The 27,603-nt window shown below is 38.6% G+C and overlaps 1 protein-coding gene across 1 annotated transcript in view; it reads left to right on the top strand.

The window, feature by feature from the left end:
* The first annotated feature begins 725 nt into the window (after positions 1 to 725).
* The window catches only part of Tespa1 (thymocyte expressed, positive selection associated 1), a 35,599-nt gene continuing 8,721 nt past the window's right edge, over positions 726 to 27,603 (top strand). The window contains exons 1-3 of the mRNA XM_021205672.1: positions 726 to 843; positions 20,617 to 20,823; positions 21,549 to 21,591. Of these exons, the coding sequence (XP_021061331.1) occupies positions 20,661 to 20,823; positions 21,549 to 21,591 (206 nt within the window). The 5' untranslated portion in view covers positions 726 to 843; positions 20,617 to 20,660. The remainder of the gene's footprint in view (positions 844 to 20,616; positions 20,824 to 21,548; positions 21,592 to 27,603) is intronic.

Genomic DNA, 27,603 nt, shown 5'->3' with positions numbered 1-27,603 from the left:
TTCAATGCGTAAAGTTGCCTTCTAATAAGCCTGATGACCTGAGTTCAAACCCAGGATCTACATGATGGAAGGTGAAGATTGACTCAAACTAACCTCCACATTCATGCTGTGACAGGGGTATATACACACACACACACACACAGAGAGAGAGAGAGAGAGAGAGAGAGAGAGAGAGAGAGAGAGAGAGAGAGAGAGAGAATGCACACAGAGAAACACAAATAAATCCAATAAAATTTTTAAAAAGAAGTTAATGCATAAAAATTGTTTTCATTGATAGTATTTATGAAGAAGCTTCTGGGGAGTCTACCTGAGTGTGAAAGAGTTATGAAAAGCCCAGGTAGGGAGAAGTCCTCAACTATGGAATAAATGTGAGTAGATTTTATGGAGAGACAAGTCTAATTTTTTAATCATTTTCTATATTTTTTATGTACATTTGGCTACAGGAGTAGATTCTAACTGCTTCTAATCATATTGGAGGAAGACTTTCCCAGATTCCCATTGTCTAGTGGGCAATACCCTTCCCTAGGTGTAGAAAACTGAAGTCACAACAAGCAGCCATTTCAGAGGATGGGCTCTGCCTGTAAGCTTATGGGTGATAGCTGCTTTATTCTTCCATCTCCTAAGCTAGAGCAGAGGATGTGGCTGGCTAGGAGGCAGAGGCTGTACAGATGCGTGTATAGATATCTCTGTGTTGTCTCACATCCGCTTCCTCTTTTGAGCTGACAGTTGAATGAGAACAGAAAGAAAGTCATAGTCTGCGATATGAAACTATCACACAGTCCTCATCTCTAGCACCACTCCTGAGAAAGAGTCAACCCTGTTTTGAGAACTTTCTTACCTCTGGTAAGTGTAGTTTTTCTTTGGTTTTAGGGTGGAGCTGATATAGAATTATAGATAGTTATAGAGAAAACGATACAGGTCAGGGAAAAAAATCTGGCTTCCAAGTTAAGAGATTTATCAGGAGAGAAACTTTCATTCCTGACCCTAACTCTATAGCCTCATCATTGGAACTATTGAGCAGAGATGCTTCTTTCCATCCTCCTGGCTACCAGATGTTATTGTTCTGGGGTCATGAATCATGGCCTTTTTGATGAACTGAATTGTTATTCATAAAATTCCTTTTTTCTCACGAGAGTTCTTAGCATCTTGCTGAACTCATATGTATGTCCACTTAATTCTATTTTCAGTTATGAAAAGTTGTGAACAAGAGAAGTTTCCTGGTTTGATGATAGGTTCTGTTTAGTGCCCTTATCTCTGAATTTGGGAATATATAAATTTGGCCTGACTTTTCTCTCAGCTTTACATTGGAATCTTCAGCAAAAGATGTGGCGATAAAGTGTTATGAGGTATGTAAAACTTACTATGTAGGAAAACTTGCACAGTTGGATAATGACAGACCAAATTTACTAAAGGCCCATGGTCCACATTTTATGAAGATTAGAGTTTTGCTTTATATCTCATTTAAATAAGTTGACCTCTCATTGACCTACATAATATTGGGGCTGGCATCTCCAACACCCTTTGTTTCAGGGTAGCCATCAATCTGTATTCTGGGGAAGGAGGAGGCATGGAAATATCATTCACACTGGGCTTTTCCCACAACCCACTTTATCTGTGGGTAGAAGAGGCAATGTAGAAGAGGGATTTAGGGAAGAGCCCCAATCAAGATAAAAGTGTACTGTAGAAGTAGTTTAGTAAGATAATAAGCTTTTAAAACAATGCCCAAGGAAATATTTGTGACTTTGTATATCACAAAGGTCCTTAATTGGAGGTTTAATACAATTCATGAGTAATTAGAGGTTGAAAGCTTGCAAATGCCCAAGCTTCTGATTCAGCAGATGTTCAGCTTGAGTGGTAAGAGCCATGGATGTGCAGTCTCCATATCATGAGCATTGGTAAAAAGATCTCAAAAGGCCAGGTTTATTGGTTGTCTTCCACAGAGAATGTTATTATAGATAGCAAGATAAAGCTATAGTAGGAGGGATAGAAAAAGAGCCAACAAACACAGGAACTCAGACAGATTTAGAGGCTGTTTATAACCAGACTAATAGTGTTGTCTTAACTCCTGCGATCCTCTGAAAGTTAAGATATTTTTCTAGGATGAAGCACTATATAGTGATGTGGAGAGACTTTGAGGTTCAAGTTCTGACATTCAGATTGTAATAGAAAGTTTGGTCTTGGCTCGTGTCTTAGTCTTGACCCATGTCATGACTCAAGCTTCACTCTGAGTGACAGCAATGGAAAAGATGCAAGCATTACTTTCTATGTGTAGAGTCATAGCTACCTGATTTCCACTTAGAGGTCAAGGAAAGTGAGTAACCCAAAAGCCACAGCCCTGTGCTCAACCCATACCCAGGCCCAGTGAGAATGGCCAAAACACAGATTTGGGCTGAGAAGAGAATCTGTCAAATAAGCTGAGGAATGAGAAGAGTATATGTTTATCTACTGTGCAATAAAAGGGGGAAATGAGAACAGGAATGAAATAAATCCATGTCCATGAAAACAAAACACTGAATTAATGATAGCAATACACAGAGATCACTCGGTGGTCAAGAAATCTCTTCACTTATCCTAAGCAAATCTAAATAAAGCTATGTGTAATTAGCCAGAGTGACCTGTTTTCTTATTCTTGATACCTTTTAGTCTGCTGGGAATTTTTTAATGGCATCTCTCACATACCAACAACACAGTATGACTTGGTGCAAATATATGATTTTAATATCTCCAATGGTCATTTATAAACCTTCCAGAAATCTCCCTCATATCTTAATGTTCAAAGGGAATAACAGGAAAAGAACTTAGATGATTTGCTTTTAATATTCAGTTAAACTTGTTTGTGGGAAAATGGCATTAAAAAAAAAAAAGAAAGGCAAAGGAGTTACTGTTGAAGGCAAGCTTCAACACCACAGGGTAAACTGAGGAGGGCTGAATGTATAGTCAGTGACTGGGGACTGGTGCTAATAGCAACAGGTTTGATAGCAACCAACAGGGGCTGCTGCTGATGGCAGCCAGCAACTAGAAAAAAGAAAGGAGGGGGAAATCATACACAGGTATACACACACACACACACATGCACTGAGTGGATGAAGCAAGAAAAACAATAGCATATATATATATATATATATATATATATATATATATATATATATACATACACACATGCACACACACATATACACACACATGTTAACACACTAGATGAATAAAACAAAGCCTTAACCAACTTTACATATATATATATATATATATGCATACATACGCACATATTCACACACTAGATGAATAAAACAAAGCTTCAACCAACTTTACATATATATATATATATATATATATATATATATATATATATATATACATATATACACATACATGTATACACATATACATATTTGGTGGGATGGAGCAAACACCAACAAGTTGACTCCAAAAACTTTATTTTTTTCTTTTAGCCTTTTTTATGCCATGAAGTTAAAGTTCTGTATACAAAAAAAGATGACACCATAGCCACAAGTTACATATTCTCTAAAAACAAAAATCACCACAAAAACATACTCTTCAAAATAGATTAAATCATTACACAAAATAAATTTACAACAGGATTATTGATTATGTATTTTTCTTTTGAAACTCATACCAAACTAAATATTTTCAATCTAATTTTCTTTCTACAAATTTATCATAACCCTTAAGCAATAAATTTTGTCATGATTAATAAGATTTAAGCAAGCATGTTTATAGTAGCAAGCTTTTTCCTATGCTTAGCCTGATAATCTGTATTTACCAAGAAACAGATCATCACCCATCTTACATGTTTGGGGTTTTTTGGTTTTTTTTTTTTTTTGAAGTCTTGTTCAGCTATAATGGCCAATCATCTTTATTATTTACTCTTTATTCATAACCTTGTCTTTTCCTAGTGTACAGCAAAACATATGGCCACATCCCTAGATCACAAGATGCAGGAACTCAGACCTAGCCTAGAATGAATGTTTTCTTTGATTATTAAGTTGTCCCAAGCCTAGTTTTCTCTTCCAAGTATGAGTACGTGCTTATAATGCATGAAAGCTCACTCTACTACTTTTTTAACTTGTGCAGCCCTCACCATACAACAAGGGAGGGAGCATGTTCTGCTCTTAATTCTAACATTATTATATGTTTCTGTCAAAACAACTTAAACCATCTCCTTAAACTTTCTGTCAACTACTCTAACTTCCTAAAACTATTTAAATCACTTCAGGATTTCTGTACAATCATTAATTCATCTAAACAATATTGCTCTATGCAAGTTCATCTTCATGTTGATCTGCAGGAAAATTTCCCAATAGAGTGGGCTATCACCCAGCAAGTAATCATACCAGGCTACAGGGAGTGAGAGTCTCCCCACATCTAATCACGCCAAGCTGAATATACAAGGAATATAGGAATGACAAACATGAGAGGGCACATCAGTAGCAAGAAGCAATCCTGGGATGAAGCCTCTGGGGCTGGCTGTGCCTATCCAAGACATACCCACAGCAACTGTGTAAAATGTTGGGCGATCTCCAGAAAGCTCACTTGCTCACTGCAGCTCCTCCTGCATGGAGTCTACTATGTTACATTTCACAGTTTCTATTATTTACTAAATAACACTAATTTTTTATTTTATTTTTATTTACTAAGTAATAACATTTTTATACCCCCTGAAACAAAGACTGAAGTGCTGTAAAGATTGGAAAAGGAAAGTCAAAGAAGTTACATTGTGTAGCTTCTACTATTTTCTTTTCCCTGAAGCAGGGACTGCAGTGCTCCCTTAGGTCATAGATGTCTCAGAGTGCTCCAACAACATAAGATTAAGTTTTGATCTAATGATCTTCCTAGAGCCACACTGGTTACCATTGATCTAAAAGGAGTGCAACAGCAACAGGTTTTTGATACATAAGTTTGAAGAGGGTCAACCTGACTTGAAGTTAATTTTGCCTTGTCCACAGAGAAATGCTGTCTGCTCTGGGATTTCCCCAGACTTCTGAATTGGTAAGACTGTGCCTGGGGCTAAGGATGCAGAAGTTCTGTTGGGCCACATCATGGAAACTCTATTTCCTTTTTCTGTTTTTTTACCCTTGATCTCACTCTCAGTCCCAATTCACAAGTACTGCTTGGGGCATAAGTAACATACAGAGAAGAGACGCCTGTCTGGTCTGTTGATAGAAGGAGGTCCAGAGCACTGAAGACTGATCTAGAACCTGAGAGTGGTAGGAAGAACTCTGTGTGATAAAAGGGAGAGAGAACACACTTGTGATATAAACCTGTGAGTCCTTTTTTTTTTCTTTTTCTTTTTTTGATTTTTTGAGACAGGGTTTCTCTGTGTAGTCCTAGCTGTCCTAGAACTCACCCTGTAGACCAGGCTGGCCTCGAACTCAGAAATCTGCCTGCCTCTGCCTCCCAAGTGCTGGGATTAAAGGCGTGTGCCACCATGCCTGGCGAGTCCTATTTTCTATCTTCCCTTCTTTCCCTCCCTCCTTCCCTTTCTCCACCCTCCTTTCTCCCTCCTTCCCTCATCTTTCCTTACCCCTTCTTATCTCTGTCTAGTTTTTTACTCTAAAATGAGTGTTCAGGATTAGATTTCTCTCTGGTCCCTCTAGACATTATATAAGGATAGGAACTATTGAAGTAGAGAATGATTTAATAGGCAGAACTAGATGAGGATCTGAATCAGATCCCCAGTACTCATGTAAAAAGCTAGAGTTGGTGGTGCAATCTGTTATTTATGCTGAAGTAGTAGAGATAAAAGACCCCAAGTACTCACTATCCAGCCAGCCTAGAAAATCAATATATCCCAAATTTAGTGAGAGACTATTTCAGAGAATGATAGAGGAAGATACCAAATATAGACCTTTGGCCTCTATGGGTGCACATATGAGTACATGCATATAAATATAACACACATAAATATATAGAAAATAATAAGGAATTATTTTTCTCACAGTTGATCTCTGCCTAATATGAGTACCTCTTTTTAACATCCTGATGTGGTGCACTCTAGTGTAGTCTAATGATCGGTCCCTTGTCTCCCTTTTTTGAGACTGACTTACACTGAGAGAAAATTAATAACAACCTTGCATAGTATTTGTTATATAATACCTAATTTTAATCTTCAATAACCCACAATGTGTGGCAATTATCAGTTTACATATTGAAAACACTTAGATACAGAGAGGTTGAATAGTTTTGCCAAAAACTCATAGGTATAAGTGGACAAACTAATATTTTCGTTTTTGTTTTTTGTTGTTGTTTTGTTTTGTTTTGTTGGTTTTTTCAAGACAAGTTTTCTCTGTGTAACCCTGGCTGTCCTGGGACTCACTCTGTAGACCAGGCTGGCCTCAAACTCAGAAATCTGCTTGCTTCTGCCTCTCAAGTGCTGGGATTAAAGGCGTGTGCCACCATGCCTGGCTTCAAACTACTATTTTTAAACAGGAATACTCTGATTCCAAGTCCCAAGCTCTGCTTACATGTTTTTCTTTCCCTGAGTTTCTAAATAAAACTGTGAAGAAAAAGAAACATTGCTGCCCATGTTACTGGGAGCTTAAAAATATCCCTACACTGAACCATATATAAGCAGAGGTAGTAATCGTCAGCTTCACAGTGGTAGGCCCATTTGTTATATGTAAATATTAAGATAGGTGGGGAAGAACTGTGAGGAGTAAAGGGAGGGGAAACGGTAACCAGGGTATATTATATGAAAAAGGTCTATTTTCAATACATAAAAAAAAAAAGAGGAGGAAGAAGAAGAAGGGAACGAGGAAAAGGAGGAAGGGGAAAGGGCAAGGAAGAGGCAGCAGCAGCAGCAGCAGCAGCCCATTGGCACATTGTTAATATATTGCATCCCAGAGAAATGCATCAACCACAATTTCCAGTTTTAAATAAAAATTAAACCTCCTCCTTGGGAAAAAAGATATGTCCACAGTAAATTGTGGTAGATAACATTGCTCCCAGGCCTCTGAACGCAGCACAATTTACCCTAGCTGCACCTACCCTTTCCAGAAGATTTCCCAGACCGTTCAAAAATAAAAAAATAAAAAAATAAATCTAGCAATTCAGTAATTAGGCCTGTGCCGAGCCTGGCCCAGGGCTGTGACTATTACCTTTGTTAATTCAGTGCTTTTCTACAGTCACTGCTAAAATATTCTAATTCTACAATCTGAAAGCAATCAAGAAATTTCATGTAATCCCAAATTGAACCTTGTTGGAAAACTGATCTGCAAGCCTGAGGAGGTTAGTTCACTTCCAGATCACCAAGATGGAATCAAGAAGAAAACTATGCTGGTAACACAAAGCAATACATTTTTTGCTGTGATTATCACACAGCTCAGTACAAAATGTGTTAGGTTTATGCTTTTTCTACTCCACTAGATTATAAAATAGACAGCTGAACAGTATCTTGTGTTTTATGAATCGCAGCACGATGCGGAGGGAGGGAGTACCTGCCAAGGCGCGCCCCTGAACAATCAAGCCATGTGACAGGCCTAGTACAGAAAGAAGTTTATTGGAAGGAAGCTGAGGAGCAGAATGGGAACCTGGAAAGGAGTAGAGGCAGAGAAAGTAAGGGAGATAGAGAAGGATAGAAAGAGGGAGGAGAGAGGAAGAGAGGCTTCAGGCTTGAGGGAGGGAGGGAGAGAGGGGGAGAGAGGGGAGAGAGGGAAGGAGGGAGGGAGGGAGGAAGAATGGAAGGAAGGAAGGAAGAAGGAAAGAGAGAGAGAAAGAAAGAAAACTTGAGCGGTCTTATCTGGCTCAGACCTGGCAGACAGACACAAGCTGTTACTAGGTAACTGTTGGGCAGAGCCTAGAAGAATTGCTAACAACTCACAACTCCTTTCCTTCATCCAAGACTGTATATCTGCAGATACTGGGGTGACAATGGGCTATTTTATTGCTCCAGTATTTGTGTAAAGACTGTACAACAAGAAGTCAAACCAATGCAAGCTTAAATCCAAGCCCTTTTAATACTTAAATACACTTCCTTGAGTAAGACATTCTCTCTGAGCGTCAGATGCTAATGATTAGCTCTAAGGTGTTGGTTAGAATTAAGTGAAGTATTTTATTGGACATATTTGTGGATGAATATTAGATGCTCTACACAAATCAGTTATTACTAGTCCCTTCTTTGATTCACCATGTCAGTGTATTGTGAAACTTCAGCTGAATCTTCTAATCTTCTAGAACATGGACTAGCAATGTAGTAGGAAGTAGACGATGTTCTCAATTCAGTAATAATGACACTTTCTCAACAATTTCCTCACTACTGCTACAAGTATTTGACAATATTTTATTAGAAGATAGTCACAGTTCTTAAACAATCCTGTGATCTTAAGCCACAGATGTAACTTCATCCCTACTTCTATAAACTCTTCACAGAACAAAGAACATCCTCTCTTACTCTAGTTCGTTGTATTTAATACCAGACCTACTGGTAGGTTATGGAAAATAATTCAAGAAAAAAAATTCTAGAGAAATGTCTAGGCTTTGGGGAAATTCAGATAAGAAGTAAGTAGATACTATGTGGCATTTTTCTTAAATTATTGGTAAAAACAAAAGAAAAAATATACAGGTTGCCACCTTCTCTCTCAAGATTGGACATAATACAGCCAAAGTTATAATAAATTAGCATCAAGGAAGGTAGCAGTCAGAGTTCAAAGAAAGTTTTGAGTAGGAAATGAAAAATTAGAATGGAAATTGATTTTCTAAAGATGGCATAATTTGCTAGTTTAAACTTTAAATTTTAATCAGACTTGAGTTACCCTTATGGTGTATTAACTAAAGCACAGAAAGATGGTCCCATATAGCATTCCTTCACTGCAAGATAAGTAATATACACACAGAAGATTTGAAGCCATGGAGAAAGGCAGGTGGGTCTGTACCTCTTCTATGGTATATACTAGTTGAGGGAAATTTCCCAGCATAAGTGTGAGTCTTGCTCTTCAGCAGGTAGAATATTTGCTAAATTATCTCCATTAAAAAGCATTACACCATGCCCTGTCATGGGGCTCAAGAGAGACCTTACAAAGAGTGGTCCAATCAACACAATCATGCCATATACTTTTTTTAATATAACAGAATCACACGTGCTGGTTGCTAGAAACTGATCAGAGAAATGATGTGAATATGAACGACAATTCATATTTTTTAGCTTTTACTTAGTAGTAGTATTTTCATGATCATTGTGTGTATGTGTATGGTGTGTGTTGGGAGGAGGTCAGAGGGCAACTTTCAAGAGTCAGTTTTCTACTTCTAGTGATTGAATCCAGGTTGTCAAGCTTGTGTAGCAGGCATATGACCAGGTTCCATCATATTGTGGGAATACACTTTTGTCTGATGACCATTGTTGTTACTGGGACATTTGGAGAAAATATTTCTATCCCAATCTCTCTATTAGCCTCCCTCCAAACATCTCCAAAGCTGCATCTTGCCATCTCCGTTCCCATCTGTCATTTCTCTGTAACATACTCACTGCTACTGTGCTTATCTGATATCATTTGCCACTTCCTTCAGATTTCCAGAAACAGAACTTAGTTTCTTATCTCCCAGAAGTGTGTTCATCCTCTTACTATGAACCAAATCCTTTATTTATTTCTGTTTCCCAATATTGCTACCCATTTTTGCAGTAGTTCCACTTAATGCTTTGTGGACAGTTCATGATGACCCAAATATGACAAAGACTGGGGAAAATTACTTTCTATTTTAATTTCCACACCAAGAGCCACATTTTGGAAGATTAGTTCCTTTGCATCTTCTCTCTTGAGATCACTGGGTGGGGATGGGGGTGCAGGAGCTTGTGTACACGAGCACACGAGCACATGTACGTGGAAGCCAGAGTTCAAGGTCAGGCATTCTCCTCTATCAGTCTCCATCATAAATCTTGACATGGGATCTTACATTTACTGTGGAATTTGCTATACTGCCTGACTAGTGAAACCCAGAAATCATCCTAAGCACACTCACAGTGTTGGGATTATAAGCATGTGGTACAGCTCTCAGCTTTTTCATATTGGTTCTGAGGATACAGTTCAGGTCCTGTGCGTACATGGCAAACACTTTAGATGATAGGACACCTTCCAAGTCCCTACCATAGTTGTCTTTTAAAGTGAGTAAATGATTTCATTCTAATCTAAACTGCCAGAAAATTACTGTTCTTTGCAGTGTGGTAGAGCTCTTAGTTTGTGTCTTTCTGCTGCCTGTAACCACAGCCAGTTTGTGAGCCTTTTGTAACTTTTAAAACATTAAGCATTCTGTTTCTGTATACACTTTCCTTTAGGTAGTTGCAATAAGTAAAAGGTCTGTATAAGGATGTACAAATAAGAAAAAAACACTGCCAGGCACATGCAAATGCTGTTCTGAATTGCAGAAACAGGGTTTAGAAGTATCATCTCTCCATTCCCTAACTTTCTGTCCCTCACACATAGTTAAAGTTTAAGGGAGCCTTAAAGCTACATGCTGAATTTGTCTATGGTAACTTGTTAAGGTACTAGGCTCTCATGTTTAGCCAACGACATGTTTGATTCTGTTTTAGACATTAAAAACACAGCAGTGGACAATCTAGACAAACACATCTGACCATGGAATTTAAGTTTCAAGTAGAAGAGTAAATAAAACATAATATAAATTAATAAAAGTGTAATGTGTATTGATGATAGTAACCAAAAAGAAAAGTCAAACAGGGAAGTCACACACAGACAGGGTTAACACCAACTGTAGAAACCACATCTGGCTTCCTGGAGGAAATGGGTTGAGAACAGATTGAGGGCTTTGTGGGTCTAGTGCAACAAATACTTAGGATGAAAAAAAAAAAAAATGAGAGAAAAAAGTGTGTAAGAAAAGCCAGGGCTGAAGAGAGGTGGAGAAGAAATTCGCTTATTTAAATGAGAGCTTCAAAGATGTGAGGAACATAAAATAGTCTTATTAAAGATGGTACTGAGAATCTTTACCTGTCATCCCAGGTAGAGAAAACAAGGTGTTTCCAGTTGTGTTTGGTACAGACAATAGGATGTCAGAGCCCAGTGTGGCAGCCCTATGTCCCTTTCTACTTGTGTCCCTCCTGTCTTTCTGTCCTTTCTTTTCCTCCTCTTTCCACCTCCTTTTTCTTCCCCCTTTCCTTCCCTCATTTTCTTCCCTCCTTCCCTCCCGCTCTTCTCCACTAATCTTTCTACCTCACCTCTCCCTCCTGTCTCCCCCTCCCAGTTCTTCCTTTTCTCTATACTTTTCTTGCCTTGCTGCCATCCTTTTAAGTTTCTCTCTTTTTTTCTAATTTTTTAATATTTTATTGGATATTTTATTTATTTACATTTCAAATGTTATTCCCTTTCCCAGTTTCCCCTACCACCCACCCAGAAACCCCCTATTCCATCCTCCCTCCCCCTGCTTTTATGAGGGTGCTCACCCATCCACTCCCTCCTCCCTGCCCTGGCATTCCCCTACACTGGGGTATCAAGACTTCCAGGACCAAGGGCCTCTCCTTCCACTGATGTCCGACAAGGCCATCCTCTGCTACATATATGGCTGGAGCCATGGGTTCCTGCATGTGTACTCTTCGGTTGGTGGTTTAGTTCCTGGGAGTTCTGGGGTGTCTGGTTGGTTGATACTGTTGTTCTTCCTATGGGTTGCAAACCCCTTCAGCTCCTTCAGTCCTTTCTCTAACTCCTCCATTGGGGACCCTATACTCAGACCAATGGTTGGCTGCAAGCAGCAGCCTCTTTGTCCAGCTCTAGCAGAGCCTCTCAAGTGGCAGCTATATCAGGCTACTGTCAGAAAGCACTTTTTGGCATCTGCAATAGTGTCTGGGTTAGGTGTCTGTATATGGGATGGATCCCCAGGTAGCGGAGTCTCTGAATGGCCTTTCCTTCAGTTGCTGCTCCACACTTTGTCTCTGTATTTCCTCCCTTGAGTATGTTGTTCCCCCTTTTAAGAAGCACTGTAGCATTCACACTTTGGTTTTCCTTCTTGAGCTTCATGTGGTCTGTGAATTGTATCTTGGGTATTCCAAGCTTTTGGGCTAATATCAACTTATCAGTGAGTGCATACCTTGCATGTTCTTTTATTACTGGGTTACCTCACTCAAGATGATATTTTCTAATTCCATCCTCTTGCCTAAGAATTTCATGAATTTGTTGTTTTTAATATCTGAGTAGTAGTCCATTATATAAATTTACCACATTTTTTTGTATCATTCCTCTGTTGAAGGACATCTGGGTTCTTTTCAGCTTCTGGCTATTATAAATAAGACTGCTATGAACATAGTGGAGCATGTATCCTTGTTATATGTTGGAGCAGCTTTTGGGTATATGCCCAGGTGTAGCTGGGTCTTCAGGAAGTATTATGTCCAACTTTCTGAGAAATTGCCAGACTGCTTTCCACAGTGGTTGTACCAGCTTGCAATCCCACCAACAATAGAAGTGTTCCTCTTTCTCTACATCCTCACCAGCATCTGCTGTCACCTGAGATTTTGATCTTAGCCATTCTGAGGTGGAATCTCAGGGTTGTTCTGATTTGCATTTCCCTGATGATTAAGGATGTTGAACATTTCTTTGGGTACTTCTCAGCCATTTGGTATGCCTCAGTTAAGAATTCATTGTTTACCTCTGTACTCCATTTTTAATAAGGTTATTTGGTTGTCTGGAGTCTAACTTCTTGAGTTCTTTGTATATATTGGATATTAGCCCTCTATCGGATGTAGGATTGGGAAAGATCTTTCCCCAATATGTTGGTTGCTGTTTTGTCCTATTGACAGTGTCCTTTGCCTCACAGAAGCTTAGCAATTTTATGAGGACCCATTTGTCAATCTTGATCTTTGTTGATCTTAGCACATAAGCCACTGGTGTTCTGTTCAAGAGATTTTCTCCTATGTTCATGTGTTCAAAGCTCTTCCCCACTTTCTCCTCTATAAGTTGCAGTGTCACTGATTTTATGTGGAGGTCCTTAATCCATTTGGACTTGAGCTTTGTACAAGGAGATAAGAATAGATTGGTTTACATTCTTCTACGTGCTGACCAATAGTTGAATCAGCACTTTGTAGAAAATACTGTCGTTTTTCCACTGGATGGTTTTAGTTCCTTTGTCAAAGATCAAGTGATCATAGGTGTGTAGGTTCATTTCTGGGTCTTTAATTCTATTCTATTGATCTACTTGCCTGTCTCTGAACCAAGACCATGCAGTTTTTATCACTATTGCTCTGAAATTTACCTTGAAGTCAGGGATGATGATTCCCCTAGAAGTCCTTTTATTGTTGAAATTATTTTTCACTACCCTGAGACTTTTGCTATTCTAAACGAATTTGCAAATTGCTCTTTCTTACTGTATGAAGAATTGAGTTGGAATTTTGATGGGGAAATGCATTGAATTTGCAGATTGTTTTCAGCAAGATGGCCATTTTACTATATTAATCCTGCCAATTCATGAGCATGGGAGATCTTTCCATCTTCTGAGATCTCTGATTTCTGTCTTCAGAGACTTGAAGTTCTTGTCATACAGATCTTTCATTTTCTTGGATAGAGTAACACCAAGGTATTTTATATTACTTGTGACTATTGTGAAGGGTTTTGTTTCCCTAATTTCTTTCTCAGCTTGTTTATCCTTTGAGTAGAGGAAAGCTACTAATTTGTTTGAGTTGATTTTATATCCAGCCACTTTGCTGAAGTTGTTTATCATGTTTAGTAGTTCTCTGGTGGAATTTTGGGGGCTGCTTAAGTATACTACCATATCTGCAAATAGTGATGTTTTGACTTCTTCCTTTGCAATTTATATCCCTCTGACCTCCTTTTGTTGTCTAATTTCTCTGGCTAGGACTTCGAATGCTATATTGAGTAGGTAGTCTATAGGTGTCTAGTCTCTGATTATAATGGGATTGCTTCAAGTTTCTCTCCATTTAGTTTAATGTTGGCTACTGCTTTGCTGTATATTTCTTTTACTATGTTTATGTATGAGTCTTGAATTCCTGATCTTTTTCAAGACTTTTATCAGGAAGGAGTGTTGGATTTTGTCAAATGCTTTCTCAGCATCTAATAAAATGATCATTTTTTCCCTTTGAGTTTGTTTAAATAGTGAATTATGTTGATGGATTTCTGTATATTAAACCATCCCTGCATCCCTCGGATGAATCCTACTTGATCATGATGGATGATCATTTTGATGTGTTCTTCGATTCAGTTTGTGAGAATTTTGAGTATTTTTGCATTGATATTCACAAGTGAAATTGGTCTGAAATTCTCTTTTTTTGTTGGGTCTTTGTGTGGTTTACATATGAGCTTAATTGTAGCTTCATAGAATGAATTGGGTAGTGTTCCTTCTGTTTCAATTTTGTGGAATAGTTTGAAGAGCTTTGATATTAGATCTTCTTTGAAGGTCTGATAGAATTCTGCACTAAATCCTTCTGGTCCTGAGCTTTTTTTTGGTTGGAAGACTCTTAAAGACTGCTTCTATTTATTTGGGGGTTTGGGACAGTTTGCATGGTTTATCTGATGGTGATTTAACTTTGGCACCTGGTATATGTCTAGAAAAGTATCCATTTCATCCAGATTTTCCAAGTTTGTTGAGTATAAGCTTTTGTAGTAGGATCTGATGAATTTTTGAATTTCCACAGATTCTGTTGCTATGTCTCCCTTTTCATTTCTGATTTCATTAATTTGGATACTGTCTCTGTGTCCTCTGGTTAGTTAGGGTTTATCTATCTTGTTGATTTTCTCAAAAAGCCAGATCCTGGTTTGGCTGATTCTTTGTACACTTCTTTCTGTTTCCACTTATTTGATTTCAGCCCTGAGTTTGATAATTTCCTGCCATCTTGGATGTATTTACTTCTTTTTGTTCTAGAGTTCTCAGGTGTGCTTTCAAGCTATTAGTGTAAGCTTTCTCTAGATTCCTTTTGGAGACACTCAGTGCTACGAGTTTTCCTCTTAGCACTTCTTTCATTGTGTCCTATAAGTTTGGGTATGTTGTGCCTTCATTTTAGTTGAATTCTAAAAAGTCTTTATTTATTTATTTTTTTCCTTGACCAAGTTATCATTGAGTAGAGTGTTGTTCAGCTTCCATGTGTATGTAGGCTTTCTGTTGTTTTTGTTGTTATTGAAGACCAGCCTGAGTCAATGGTGATCTAATAGGATGCATGAGATTACTTCAATCTTTTTGTATCTGTTGAGGCTTATATGGTCAGTTTTGGAGAAGGTACCATGAAGTGCTGAGAAAAAGGTATATTCTTTTGCTTTAGGATGAAATGTTCTATAGATAACAGTTAAATCCATTTGGTTCTGCCACAGACTACCTCCTTTGTGGGGTCTCCTATCTGCATGGAATGGGGTCTCCGTTGCAGATGAGCGAGGATTTGGCGAGTGACAAACAGTACACACAAGAGAGAGTGTAGGAACTGAGTGTATTTTCACAAAGTGAACACCAGTCTTAAATAATACAGAAAATAAAGGGGCAGGATGTCACAGTAGACAAAGTATATTGAAGTTATCTGACACAAAACAGAGGAATGATTTCAAAAGGACTTATAGGCACCAGGTAATGTTTACAGTAAAGGTAAATCAGCTCTGCCTAGGGTCAGCTAATGACAGGTAAGGATTTCACACCCTAGTCACAATTTGTGCTACTCCTTTGAGCCTTGTGAGAGCAAGCACCAGGAGGTTCTGCTGTAGCAGACTTTCTCATGAATAATGCAATACCACAACCCCCTTATTTCCTAGGCCTTGGTAAATACTTGCATATGAAAATAACCTCTTCACTGAATCCTACTGAATTCTGAGCTCATTGCTTTAAGGATAATTTTGGACTTTGGAACACTGGTGGAGCTGATTTATGATACACCATACTAACGTGAGGATAGGGTTTGAGTAAATGGGTTATTGGAAATGCCAGGATTCCAGGAGGCTGAGTTTCTTTTGAAACTCCTTTGCTCAGGACTGCCTTCACGTTTTTCAGACCTGTAAGTGAGTCACTACTGGAGTAGGCATGGCATGGTTCATAACTTCTGTTAGTTTTACTGTGGGTCTATTTAGTTTCTGTTTCCATGATCTGTCCATTGATGAGAGTGGGATGTTGAAGTCTCCCACTATTATTGTGTGAGGTACAATGTGTGTTTTGTGCTTTAGTAAAGTTTCAATTATGAATGTTGTGCCCTTGCATTTGGAGCATAGATGTTCAGAATTGAGAGTTCATCTTGGTAGTTTTTTCCTTTGATGAGTATGAAGTGTCCTTCCTTATCTTTTTTGATAACTTTTGGTTGCCAGTTGGTTTTATTTGATATTAGAATGTCTATTCCAGCTTATTTCTTGGGATCATTTGCTTGAAAAATTGTTTTCCAGCCTTTTACTCTGAGGTAGTATCTGTCTACATCACTAAGGTGCATTTCCTATATGCAGCAAAATGCTGTATCCTGTTTATGTATACAGTCTTTTACTCTGTGTATTTTTCAGGTGGGAATTTAGTCCATTGATGTTAAGAAATATTAAGGAAAAGTAATTGTTGCTTCCTGTTATTTTTGTTGTTAGAGATGGGATTTTTTGTGTGACTATCTTCTTTTGGACTTGTTGAAAGAAGATTACTATCTGGCTTTTTCTAGTTTGTAGTTTCCCTCCTTGTGTTGGAGTTTTCCATCTATTGTCCTTAGTAGGGATGGATTTATAGAAAGATAATGTGTATATTTGGTTTTGTCATGGAATATCTTGGTTGCCCCATCTATGGTATTGAATTTTTTTCCTGGGTATAGTAGCCTGGACTGGCATTTGTGTTCTCTTAGGTTCTGTTTGACATCTGCCTGGGATCTTCTGGCTTTTAGAGTCTCTAGTAAGAAGTCTGGTGTAATTCTGATAGGTCTCCTTATATGTTACTTGACCTTTCTCCCTTACTGCTTTTAATAGTTGTTCTTAGTTTATTTCATTTGGTGTTTTGATTGTTATGTGACAGGAGGAATTTCTTTTCTGTCCCAGTCTATTTGGAGTTCTCTAGGCTTCTCGTATGTTCCCTGGGCATATCTTTCTTTAGGTTAAGGAAGTTTCCTTCTATAATTTTGTTGAAGATATTTACTGACCTTTTAAGTTGGGAATCTTCACTCTTTTCTATTATCCTTAAGTTTGGTCTTCTCATTGTGTCCTAGATTTCCTGGACGTTTTAAGTTAGAAGTTTTTTGCATTTTGCATTTCTTTGACTGCTGTGTCAATATTTTCTATGGAATCTTCCACATCTGAGATTCTCTCTTTCATCTCTTGTATTCTGTTGGTGATGCTTGCATCTATGACTCCTGATCTCTTTCCTAGGTTTTCCATTTCCAGGGTAGTCTCCCTTTGTGATTTCTTTATTGTTTCTATTTCTGTTTTTAGATCCTGGATGGTTTTATTCAGTTTACCTGTTTAGTTATGTTTTCCTGGAATTCTTTAAGGGATTTTTGTGTTTCCTCTTTAAGGGTTTCTACCTGTTTGCCTTTGTTCTCCTGAATTTCTTTAAGGGATTTATTTATGTCCTTCTTAAAGTCCTCTATCATCATCATGAGATGTGATTTTAAATCTTAATCTTGCTTTTCCTGTGTGTTGAAGTATCAAGGACTAGCTATGGTGGGAGAACTGGATTCTCACAATGCCAAGTAGCCTTGGTTTTTGTTGCTTAGATTCTTGCTTACCATGTGGTTATCTCTGTGTTAGTAGGTCTTGCTGTCTCTGACTGGAGCTTGTCCCTCCTATTGTCCTGTAAGTCTTTGATCTTAGGTGTGTCAGCACTCTTGGGGAGACCAGCTCTCTCCTGGGCAGGATTTGGGTGTGGAGGGCTGTGGGATGCCTTAACTTTGGGGCACAAATGGAGACTGGAAGCATCCTGTCCTTTTAAGTATTTCTAACCATCAAAATGTCCTTGTACATTAAGGATTAACTGTGATTTGTGTGAAGAAATTAAAGAAATGAGCAAGTCAGTTTTGGCATCTTCTTTTCTGGGCTGAAAATAGTCTATTAAATATTTTGGAAGGCATGACTAGGAATACACATTCTAATTTCAGGCTTTCTAGAGACTTTTCCTGAATTATTTCTGGAGGCAGCCTCATCCTGAATCACCCACTGATAGTCTCCTCTGCTGACCCTCTTTCTAGCTTTCCTTTGTCCTGAACTTGGTTAAGTGATTGACTATTCCCTAAAAGGCAAAAAGGAGTGCAAAAACATCTCACAATTCTAAAGCTGCCTTCCCTAGAAGACAAATCCTGGACTGGGCCCAAAGAGAAGAAGCCAGACTAGACAAAAACAATTACAGATTGTCTTTTCTCAGTATACAGCAAGACAAAACAACTGAAACAATTTTATTGCACTAGAGGAACATTTTGTGTCCAGAATGTTCTTTAAAAAGAAAAAATAAGCTGCTTTAGAACCTTTGAGTTTTAAGTGAAATCTCTTGAAATTCTTATATTTTTCTCTTCTATTTTCTCTGACTTTAATAGTTTGAAATATAATTTTGAAGATGAATCTGTACATGACCGTTCCAGAGGATGGAAGCACAAGATCTGAAAGTCTTGTTTAAAATCTACTAACTCACTGTGGAGGGATGTGGGTGTGAGTGAGTTTACATTAGCTCCTGCCTTTCAAGCTCTATCTGAACTGCTGAATGATTCTTCCCTTTATTCTTCTCAGATTCTGTACCTAGAGGCATTATATATTTTGGGAAAGAGTGTAAAAGTGTCAAATTAACTGGCAATTTGTGGAGTGACAGTTACATTAACGGACTGAATAAGTAACTCAGAGTGAATGTGAAAACTGACAAATTAGAAAGTGACCATGAGAATAAGTAGTCTGATGGTTACTTAAGGCAGTAAGTTAAGTGTCTTGTTTCTATTACAGCTTTTATTTCCTTTTCTTTTCTTAGGGAAAATCTTATGTGTTTCCTAGAAAACCAAACAAATCCAGAAAAAAAGAAAGACAAGCTAGACACTAAAGGTGTGATCACATCCTTTTGTGGAAATATGGCCTTCTTAAACTTTGCCAATTCTAAACTTTTAAAAAGCTATCTTCATGAGGATTAAATTAAGTGGAAATTTAAAGATTTTTGTTTTCCTTTTCTTGTATTAATGGGACGGGGCAGAGGCCAATGGTGATGTCTTCCTGAATCTCTCTTCACCCTATTTTTTTTGAGATATAGTTTCTCACTCAACCTTAAGCTAATTGAACTGACTAGGTTGTCTAGCCAATGAACAAACTTCAGAAATTGATCCTCCCAGCTGTGCCTCCACAGCTAAAATTATTTGGCTTATATGTGGGTGCTGGAGATCTGAACTCAGGTCCTTATACTTGTGTGCCAAGCACTTAACTGACTGAGGCATCTCCCCAGTTCCTCAAATATTTTAGTTTCAATGGTAGATTCTGAGATGCAAAATTACAAAGAATAAAGAAAATAATTACTTTAAACATGGTCTCAATTGAATTGTGACTTTAGATTGATCTGCCTGAGACTTCTGAGTGCTAGAGCTACAGGTATGGACTAACATACCTGCCTTAAGAAATGTGTTTTCTAATAGAACATTTCAGCTACCACAAGAACTAGAGATACTTTAGGTCAAAAAATTTCCTCAGTGGCCTATGACTCCTGTGATGCTTAAAGCTTTTAGACTTATTGACTTGAAATACTTGACCTGGTACTTAGATTTTTTTTTCAGGCATTCCTTTTTTTTTTTTTTTTTTTTTTTTAATGGTGGTAGTATGCCAGGAAGCATTTGTGAACCCCAAAATACCACCAAGGAGTTGATTCCAAAGCAATCGTATTAGGGTCTCTTGATTCAAGTTTAAGCTTGGTCCACACACAAGAGATTGGGAGGGGGCAGCCCTAGGGTTAGTTTCAGGCAAGCATCTATAAAGACAAGAAGGGGTATCCAACCAAAGAGTACACATGGAGTGACCCATGGCTCCAGCTGCATAAGTAGCAGAGGATGGCCTTATCAGGCATCAATGGGAGAAAAGTCCCTTGGCCCTGTGAAGGCTCAATGCCCCAGTGTACGGTAATGCCAGGGCCAGGAAGTGTGAGTGGGTGGGTTGATGAACATGAGGAGGGGAGAGGGGATAGGGGTTTCCTGAGGGGAAACTGGGAAAGGGGATAACATTTAAAACGTAAATAAATAAAATATCCAATTTTTAAAAATCCAAAAATGTGGGGGTGGGGTATCTCTCCTGGCATACCTCTGATTGGGGGAGGGGAGCATTATGGCCTTTAACATAATTGGTTGGTGCTGGGAGCCAAACCATAAACTTAACTATTGTGTTTTTCCTGATTGATGGCTGTAGGAAGTGAAGTGCCAGGGACAGGCTTGTAGCCTGAGAGTGCAGATTTGTTGGGGAATAACCTGGAAAATGGTGCTAGACAGAAGTCTTGTTGGGGGTAACCTGGAAACTGGTACTAGGTACCAGCCTGTTAGTTAATTCGAATTCGACCTTAGGTCAAGTTCTCCAAGATGGAGTCTGAACCCAAAAGATGTGGTCTCTCAGTGGTGGATGGGTTGAAGCAGCAAAAGACTAAGCATCATTTCTTTCCCATTAGGCAGTGAACAGGCTCTTTGCACAGACAGAAGATTAGACAGTCACCTTTAGAGGAGTTGATATGAAGAGAGGGTAAAGTGGTTTTTCCCCATGTTTCAACTTTCAGGAGGGCATCAGTTTGGTAAGAAGGCCTGAAAGTGGGCTCAAACAATGGAGGCATCAGTGCTGAGCCCCACATCCTGGGAGAAACGAAGGGCCTGGCTTCAACAGAGTCGTAACTGGCAAACCCAGGTCCTGGAAGAGGAAGCAGCAGCTGCTCTGCAGGATGCACTGGATCCCGAGCCTTCCAGCCTGGATGATGTTTTCCAGGAAGGTAAGAAAATGCTGAATATTATATCGATGTCCACTATATCTTGCACAAGTCTGCACAGGATGGCTGTAGCCTCTACTTAGAGTAGAACCTCTCATTATGACTCTTTTTAATGATTGTAAGGGAGAGGTATAGTATATGATACATGAATTATGTGAAGCAGCTACAGGCATATATGGTCAGGAAACAAAAAGGGACACCTTTATATCATCCTGAGAAACTTCTCTATGAGTCAAGGAACAGAACAGGGTTTGTCTGTGAATTAAGTGTGTGTAACAAGACTACATATAGTTTATGCCCAGATTGAGGTTGCAACTTTGACACAAGTGACCTTTGAGAAGTTTCTCTGAAGATTTTTCATACTCAATGAAGCAGTTGTTCTTTTTCCAAAATCCCACATTATCTGATGTTCAAAGAGAAATACCAGAGATGTAGTCTGAAACAAAATTTTCCCAAATTTTGGGGAAAGGGAGTAGAAAGCATGGTAGTCTGAACAATGGGAACTTTCTGAAGTCTACAGAAAATAGGAGACATGTCCAACATCTTTATATATGAGTATATTCCTTTCATATGTGTCCACACACACACAACCACCGTGGGTTAAAAAAAAAAAAAAAAAAGTCATGCTGTGGATGTGTAAGGACAACTTGCAGGATGCCTGAGTTGCATAGGGAGGGAGGTGTGGTTTTCTTCAGTTCCCACAATCATCCAATGTCTGCTTTTTCTAGGAAATCCAATCAATAAGATTGAGGACTGGCTGCAGGGCTGTGGGTAAGTGCTCAAAAGCAAAGATGTGGCTGGCAGATGGCTGTGATGATGGACATAGCCCCCATGAACTCAGAGACAAGGAAGGTTTGGTGTGCAGGCATGATGAAGAGATTTGGGACATGGGTCATTTGTCCAAGCTGTTGGACAATGCAACTTGAGGCTGAGATGATGTTCAGTAGGAAGGTTGAGAATCCAAGAAAGATCTGGGCTAGAGCTAAGAGTAAATGGAACTTTGCATCTACTTAGAATCGCAGGCGTGAGTGGCAGCTCCCATCCATTTGCTTTCCCCATTCTGACTACAGTTTTATATGATGTGTCAAAGAAAAAAAAGAAGAGATGGAGGTAGATCATTCCTCCTCAGGAACAGAGCACAAGAGGGGCTTGGGGACTACAAAACCATGAGTTCAGAGGCTTTAAAGTATATTGCTTGTTTTCTCTAAAGTGCTTTAAAATATAAGGCTCTCCTGAAATTCCACCAGCCTGTACCACTTTAGACTCAGTCCCCTTGGACACAGGGAAGCTTCTGTGACCTAGTTAGGTCTGACTGTTCTTGTGAGAATGACTTCTAAGATGTACAACTTCTGCTTACTCCTCATTTTCCATCCAGGAATGTCTCCAGCTTTATGTAACCTTTAATCTAAACTCATCAATTAACCGACATAAATAAACCCACCCTTGCTTATTTGGCAGGAAATAAGTAGTACTGAATTAATACTGTTGAATGAATTTCACAGAACATTACCAGCATTTTAAAAGCCTTTTTAAATTTCTGGTCATCTTCCACTCATTCTTCTGCCTTGTGGGATAATCAATATCTTGATAAAACATCATACACAAGTTATGGTATTTTCTGAACTGTTTTCTGTGGCTTTATATTATTTGTAATGTTCATCTATGCATTTTTGTGAAACCATCAACCTCCTTTTTTATTATTGTGCAGTATTAACTTTCACACTTATTGTAACATTTTTTTCACTTTCCAATAATTAGAGATTCTTGGGCTTTTTCTCTGGATTATTTTGACTAGTTTTCTTTTACTGAATATATACAGACATTTCTATTGAGTGTAGAAGTGAAATAATATCGTTTTAATTGTAATTCTGATGATAGTAAATATGCTGAAGAAAGTGCTGCTCTAATCCAAAATCTTCCAAAATATGAAACTTTTAAATGCTAGGATGACATCATATGTGGAAAATTCTATACCTAACCTCATTTGTGTAGTGGTAGATATTTAATCTGTTTTATGTTCTGGCAGGTGTGCATTCCTCCTCTACACCCACCCAAGTGTTTTGGATTCACAAATGAAAGACACACATCTGTATTCTTATTTTTAATATGCCCTAGGCAGCGGCTGAGACATTTTTTAACTCCACATGACTAACACACACTCCCCTCTGATATTCCTGAGTTAATATTTACTAAATCTATATTTTTGCCTTTGCTGCCCTGGACCCTGCTGGGAAGCCCACTTTCCCCTTGTACCTACATTTCAGCTGTCTCTCCCTCCTGTACCTCCTGTGTGCTCCATCACCCACGTCCTCATCATGACAGAATCCCCTCTTCCTCCTTCCTCAGTCCCTTCCTGGGAATCCTAAAAGTCCCACCTCTGTCTCCCTGTCCAGCTATTGACTGCCAGTAACTTTATTAACCAGTCAAAAACCATCTGGGGACAGGCTTCCTTTAGTCCTGTAAAAAAGTTTTTGGGTAACATAATTAACATGAGAACACAAGCCACTACACATGTAATAGGTCACAGGTGAAAGGCAGACACTTTGTATAAAATATTATATAAAGTGACTGTGACTTTTTAGACTTGATTCTCTTTCCCAAGATATATTATTATGCATATGTAAATATTTCCATGTGGAATGATATCTCCAATCTATTTTACCTCAAACATCTTGAGCAAAGGATACTGAGTTTGAATGGTACATTTATGACACAAGTATTAAATGCAATTATTATAATATGCTAATAGTAGATAACTACATTGGTAATCAGTAGTTAATAGTTTTTAAAAATAATTTATATTAACATGTGAATAAGTATATATGCAGTATAATTGCAAAGTATTTCGGTACAATTATTTATTAAAAAGATTAGTATATATTAGTATGTTTAGTTGGATTGTAAATTATACATTCTTAATTAGATTGATATAATTTCACACCTTATGTATTTTTACACACAGTTTTATTATAACAAAATAACAATTCAAATTCAAGAAACCTAGTTGGTATTTTTTTCACGATTAATAGGAAGGTATTAGTTGAAAATGCTAATATATGTGTTTAATTTTGTAAAATTGAAACACAACTTTACAGATTCCCAGTTATGAGTCCATTTCCATTGTTGAATATCTAAGTTACTTCAAGAGCCTTCAGGTTAAGTATACTGCTAGACACAGACAAAAGGGAAGGTTGACTTAGTACTAGCCCCATCAGATGCACTTCAGCCTTTTTCTTTGCTGACTCACTTTACCAACACTTCTTCACGTCAGACTCCACCTGAGGCTACATTCAAAGCATCAGGCATCACTTTGGGCTCCAAAACTCTCCATTTTAATGAATGTTGAGAAAGCAAGTACTGCAAAACTCAAAATACATCAGTGCTTCAAATGGATTTAAATGGTGATAAAAATCAAGGAATCCAAATTCCCTTTTGGGGTTCTCATTTTAAAAAGAATTTAGAAATAGACTCAAAAGGAAGCTTAAGTTCCACTTTAATAGAGTTTGAGGTAAAACCAGCATGACAGGAAAGCTAAAAATGACAGCTTTTTGGTAGGGAAAGATAGAAAAGAGGAAGAGAAAAGGTAATGCCTTTTAAGAATTATTTCTCTTTTTTTTTTGAGATTATAAAATGATTAGATTATTTCTACTTCCCTTTTTCCCTTAATCCATCTCATATAATCTTCCTTCCTCTCACTCAAATTCATAGCCTCTTTTTACGTTGTTACATGCATATATACATACACAGTATATATTAAATATAATACCATCAGTCTGTAATGTTACTTGTATGTATGTTTCAGGGCAGATCTTTGGTATTGGATAACCATTTGTTGTGCTTCTCCCTGGAGAAAACTATTTTTTCCCATTCTCAGCATTCCTTAGTTGCTGTAGCTCTTTGTGTAGGGTTGAGATCTCATGGGCTTCCCTCCATACACTTTGGCATGTCTATTGGTATTTTCCTTGTTCAGTTCATGTTTAGGCAGTCATGTTGGTGAGATATTATGCATGTAGCTTTTGAAATTCCTAGGAGATACAATCTCACAGAAAATTCCGTTCCTCTGACTCTTACAATCTTTGTACCCCATTTCTGAGCCTTGGGTGTAGAAGTTGTGTTGTAGATATATCAGTTGGAACTGGGCTCCAAAACTCAGCAATTTTTCATTAATTTGTTTATTTATTCACTTTACATCCCTGTCACAGACCCCCTCCCTCCTCTTCTCTCAGACCCACCCTCAGATTCTCCTCTCCCCTGCCCTGTGCTCTCCACTTCCCTTCTCTGAGGAGAAGGAGAGCCACTACCCCACCACCCCACCACCCCACCACTACCATACCAACCTGCCCTGGCACATAGGTCACATCAGGATTAAATGAATCCTTTTCCAGGGAGGCCAGACAAGGAAACCAGCTAAGGGAAAGGGATCTGCAGGCAAGCAACACCATCTGAGTCAGAGACAGCCCCTGCTCCAATTGTTAGAGAACTCACATGAAAACCAAGCTGCACATCTGATATATATGTATAGGGGGCCTAGATCCTGTTTATGCATGCTCGCTGGTTGGTGGTTCAGTCTCTGAGGGCCCCCAGGGGCCCAGGTTAGTTGGCTCTGTAGATTTTCTTGTGGTATCCTTGACCCCTCCGGCTCCCTCTGTTTTTACCCCTCCCCCAACTCTTTCACAAGATTCCCAGAGTCCTCCCTAATGTTTGGATGTGGATCTCTGCATCTGCTTCCATCAGCTGCTGGATGAAGCTTTTCCTATGACAGTTAGGCTTCTATCTGGAAACATAGCAGAGTTTCATTAATAGTATCACGAGTAGGCTCCCATGGGGTGAATCTCAAGTGGGTTGGTTCCCCCCACACACACATTGAAAGTGGATGGAGAGAAGCAACTGGATGGAAGAGGCAGTAGGGAGGAGAACCTAGGTGAGGATCAGATGTGGAGATAGCAGAGGAGGTGGCTGAGAGGGCTGGGAGAGAAAGAGGAAATCAGTGGGGGGACATCTCTGAGATAAGCCAGAAATCTGTGATTGGGGAGGTCCCTGGAAGGATACGGGGATGAACCTAGCTGAAAGCCCCTGAGGATACGAAGTTTGAAGTGGACACCTTCTGTAGCCAGGCAAATCCCTATATTTTTATCTATTGCAATTTTCTGCATTAGTCTCCATCTTTTGCAAAAAGAAGTTTCCTTGATGAGACTTGATGATTACACTTATCTGTGGGATTAAGAGTAAATACTTAGAATGTAATTAGGGATTATGCTGATTTAGTAAAGTAATGGTTGTAGGTTCTACTTTATAATCTATGGCTTCACTATTCCTGGGTTGTTTGTTGGATAGATTTTCATACCAGACATAACTTCTCTCTTGTTGAGCAGATCTTAAGTTGAAATAGAAAGCTATTGGATACTGCTAAAATATGTGTGACACTACTGCACTTTTAGGGTTATTCTGCTGTGCTGGTCCTTTTTGCAATTCACAGACACTATACCCTGGTAGGAATGTAGGTTACTTTGCATTCTTTGGAAACTTGCCTGGCACCTTATTGTCCCGTGAAAGCTAACCCTCTGCTGTCAATTCCAGCAAGGACCTCTTAGTTCTCTTTCTGAAGTGCATGGTATCTTCAGCAGTAGGGACTTTCCTTATACTTCTGGGCAGAAGGGGGAAGCAAGATCAAATAGCAATAGTTTGTAATATTTGGGAATCTCATGGACAACCTGGACCAACAACTCAAAAGAGGGCTTCTCATACTTAATGTTGGAGTCTTTGTTAGATGGTCTTTGGCTCATGTAGGGAGCATTACCAGCCCAGATGAGAGAATTCCATTCAAGCTATATACATATTTTTTTTACATATACCTATATGTACTATAATTTTAAACATTTTATATAGATAGTTAATATCTAGTACCTAAAGTATGATTCCTTATAACTTTTCAGACATCCTTACTGTCATTTTACCTTCCTCCTTCCTTTTTCTCTATTTGTCTGCATCCTCCCTTCCTAATTAGAGTCCTTCCTTTTTTTTCCAATTTTCCCCATCAGATCACTTGTACTCTGCTATTCCCATCACTATTGTTCCCACACACCTACCCCATAAATGGTCCAATTTTACTTTCCTGATTTCTACAGTTATTCTACAAAGTGTTTTCCCAACTGAAATTTTGGAATTAGGGTCCTCCAACGAAAGAGAACATGTGATATTTATCTTTTGTGTTCTGAGTTACCTCACTTGATATGATCTTTTTTCAGTTCCATCTATTTACCTGAAAATTTCATGATGTAATGTTTTTACTATTAAATGCTTTTTCAGCTATGATTCAAGAAAACCATTGTGTTCATTCACAGAAGTTGGCAAGCAGCTACAAGCTGGAGGGATTAGGCATGTTGAGAATGAGTTAGGATACTCACAGCATCAGAGAAATTCTTCTTAGACTTTTACCTGGCATCTGAGAAGAAGGGAAGAAGAAAGAAGAGGAAAATTTATGATCTTCTTGAGTTATAACTCAAAAATTAAAAAAAAAAAAACATGCAAGCTTAGCAGTGCTGCATGGCAGAAGCTCTATAAGAGAGTGCACTGTGGATAGGCTTCTTCCCATCCCTTAGCATGTCCTCAGGTGAATCATAGTGGTCTTCTGGCCAAATAATTGACAGGCTCCTATGGAATAATTCTTAAGGAAAGAAATAGTAGTATGCAATGCTCTAATCTTTGGGGGCAAATCAGAATGTCCTATCTCCACTCAAGGTCAGAGGAAGAATTGAGATTCTATTCCTTGACCAGGAAGAATTA

Source organism: Mus pahari, chromosome 9 (assembly GCF_900095145.1).
Source record: "Mus pahari chromosome 9, PAHARI_EIJ_v1.1, whole genome shotgun sequence".
In the NCBI taxonomy this organism is placed as follows: domain Eukaryota; kingdom Metazoa; phylum Chordata; class Mammalia; order Rodentia; family Muridae; genus Mus; species Mus pahari.
This window is presented reverse-complemented; position numbering and strand designations above follow the sequence as displayed.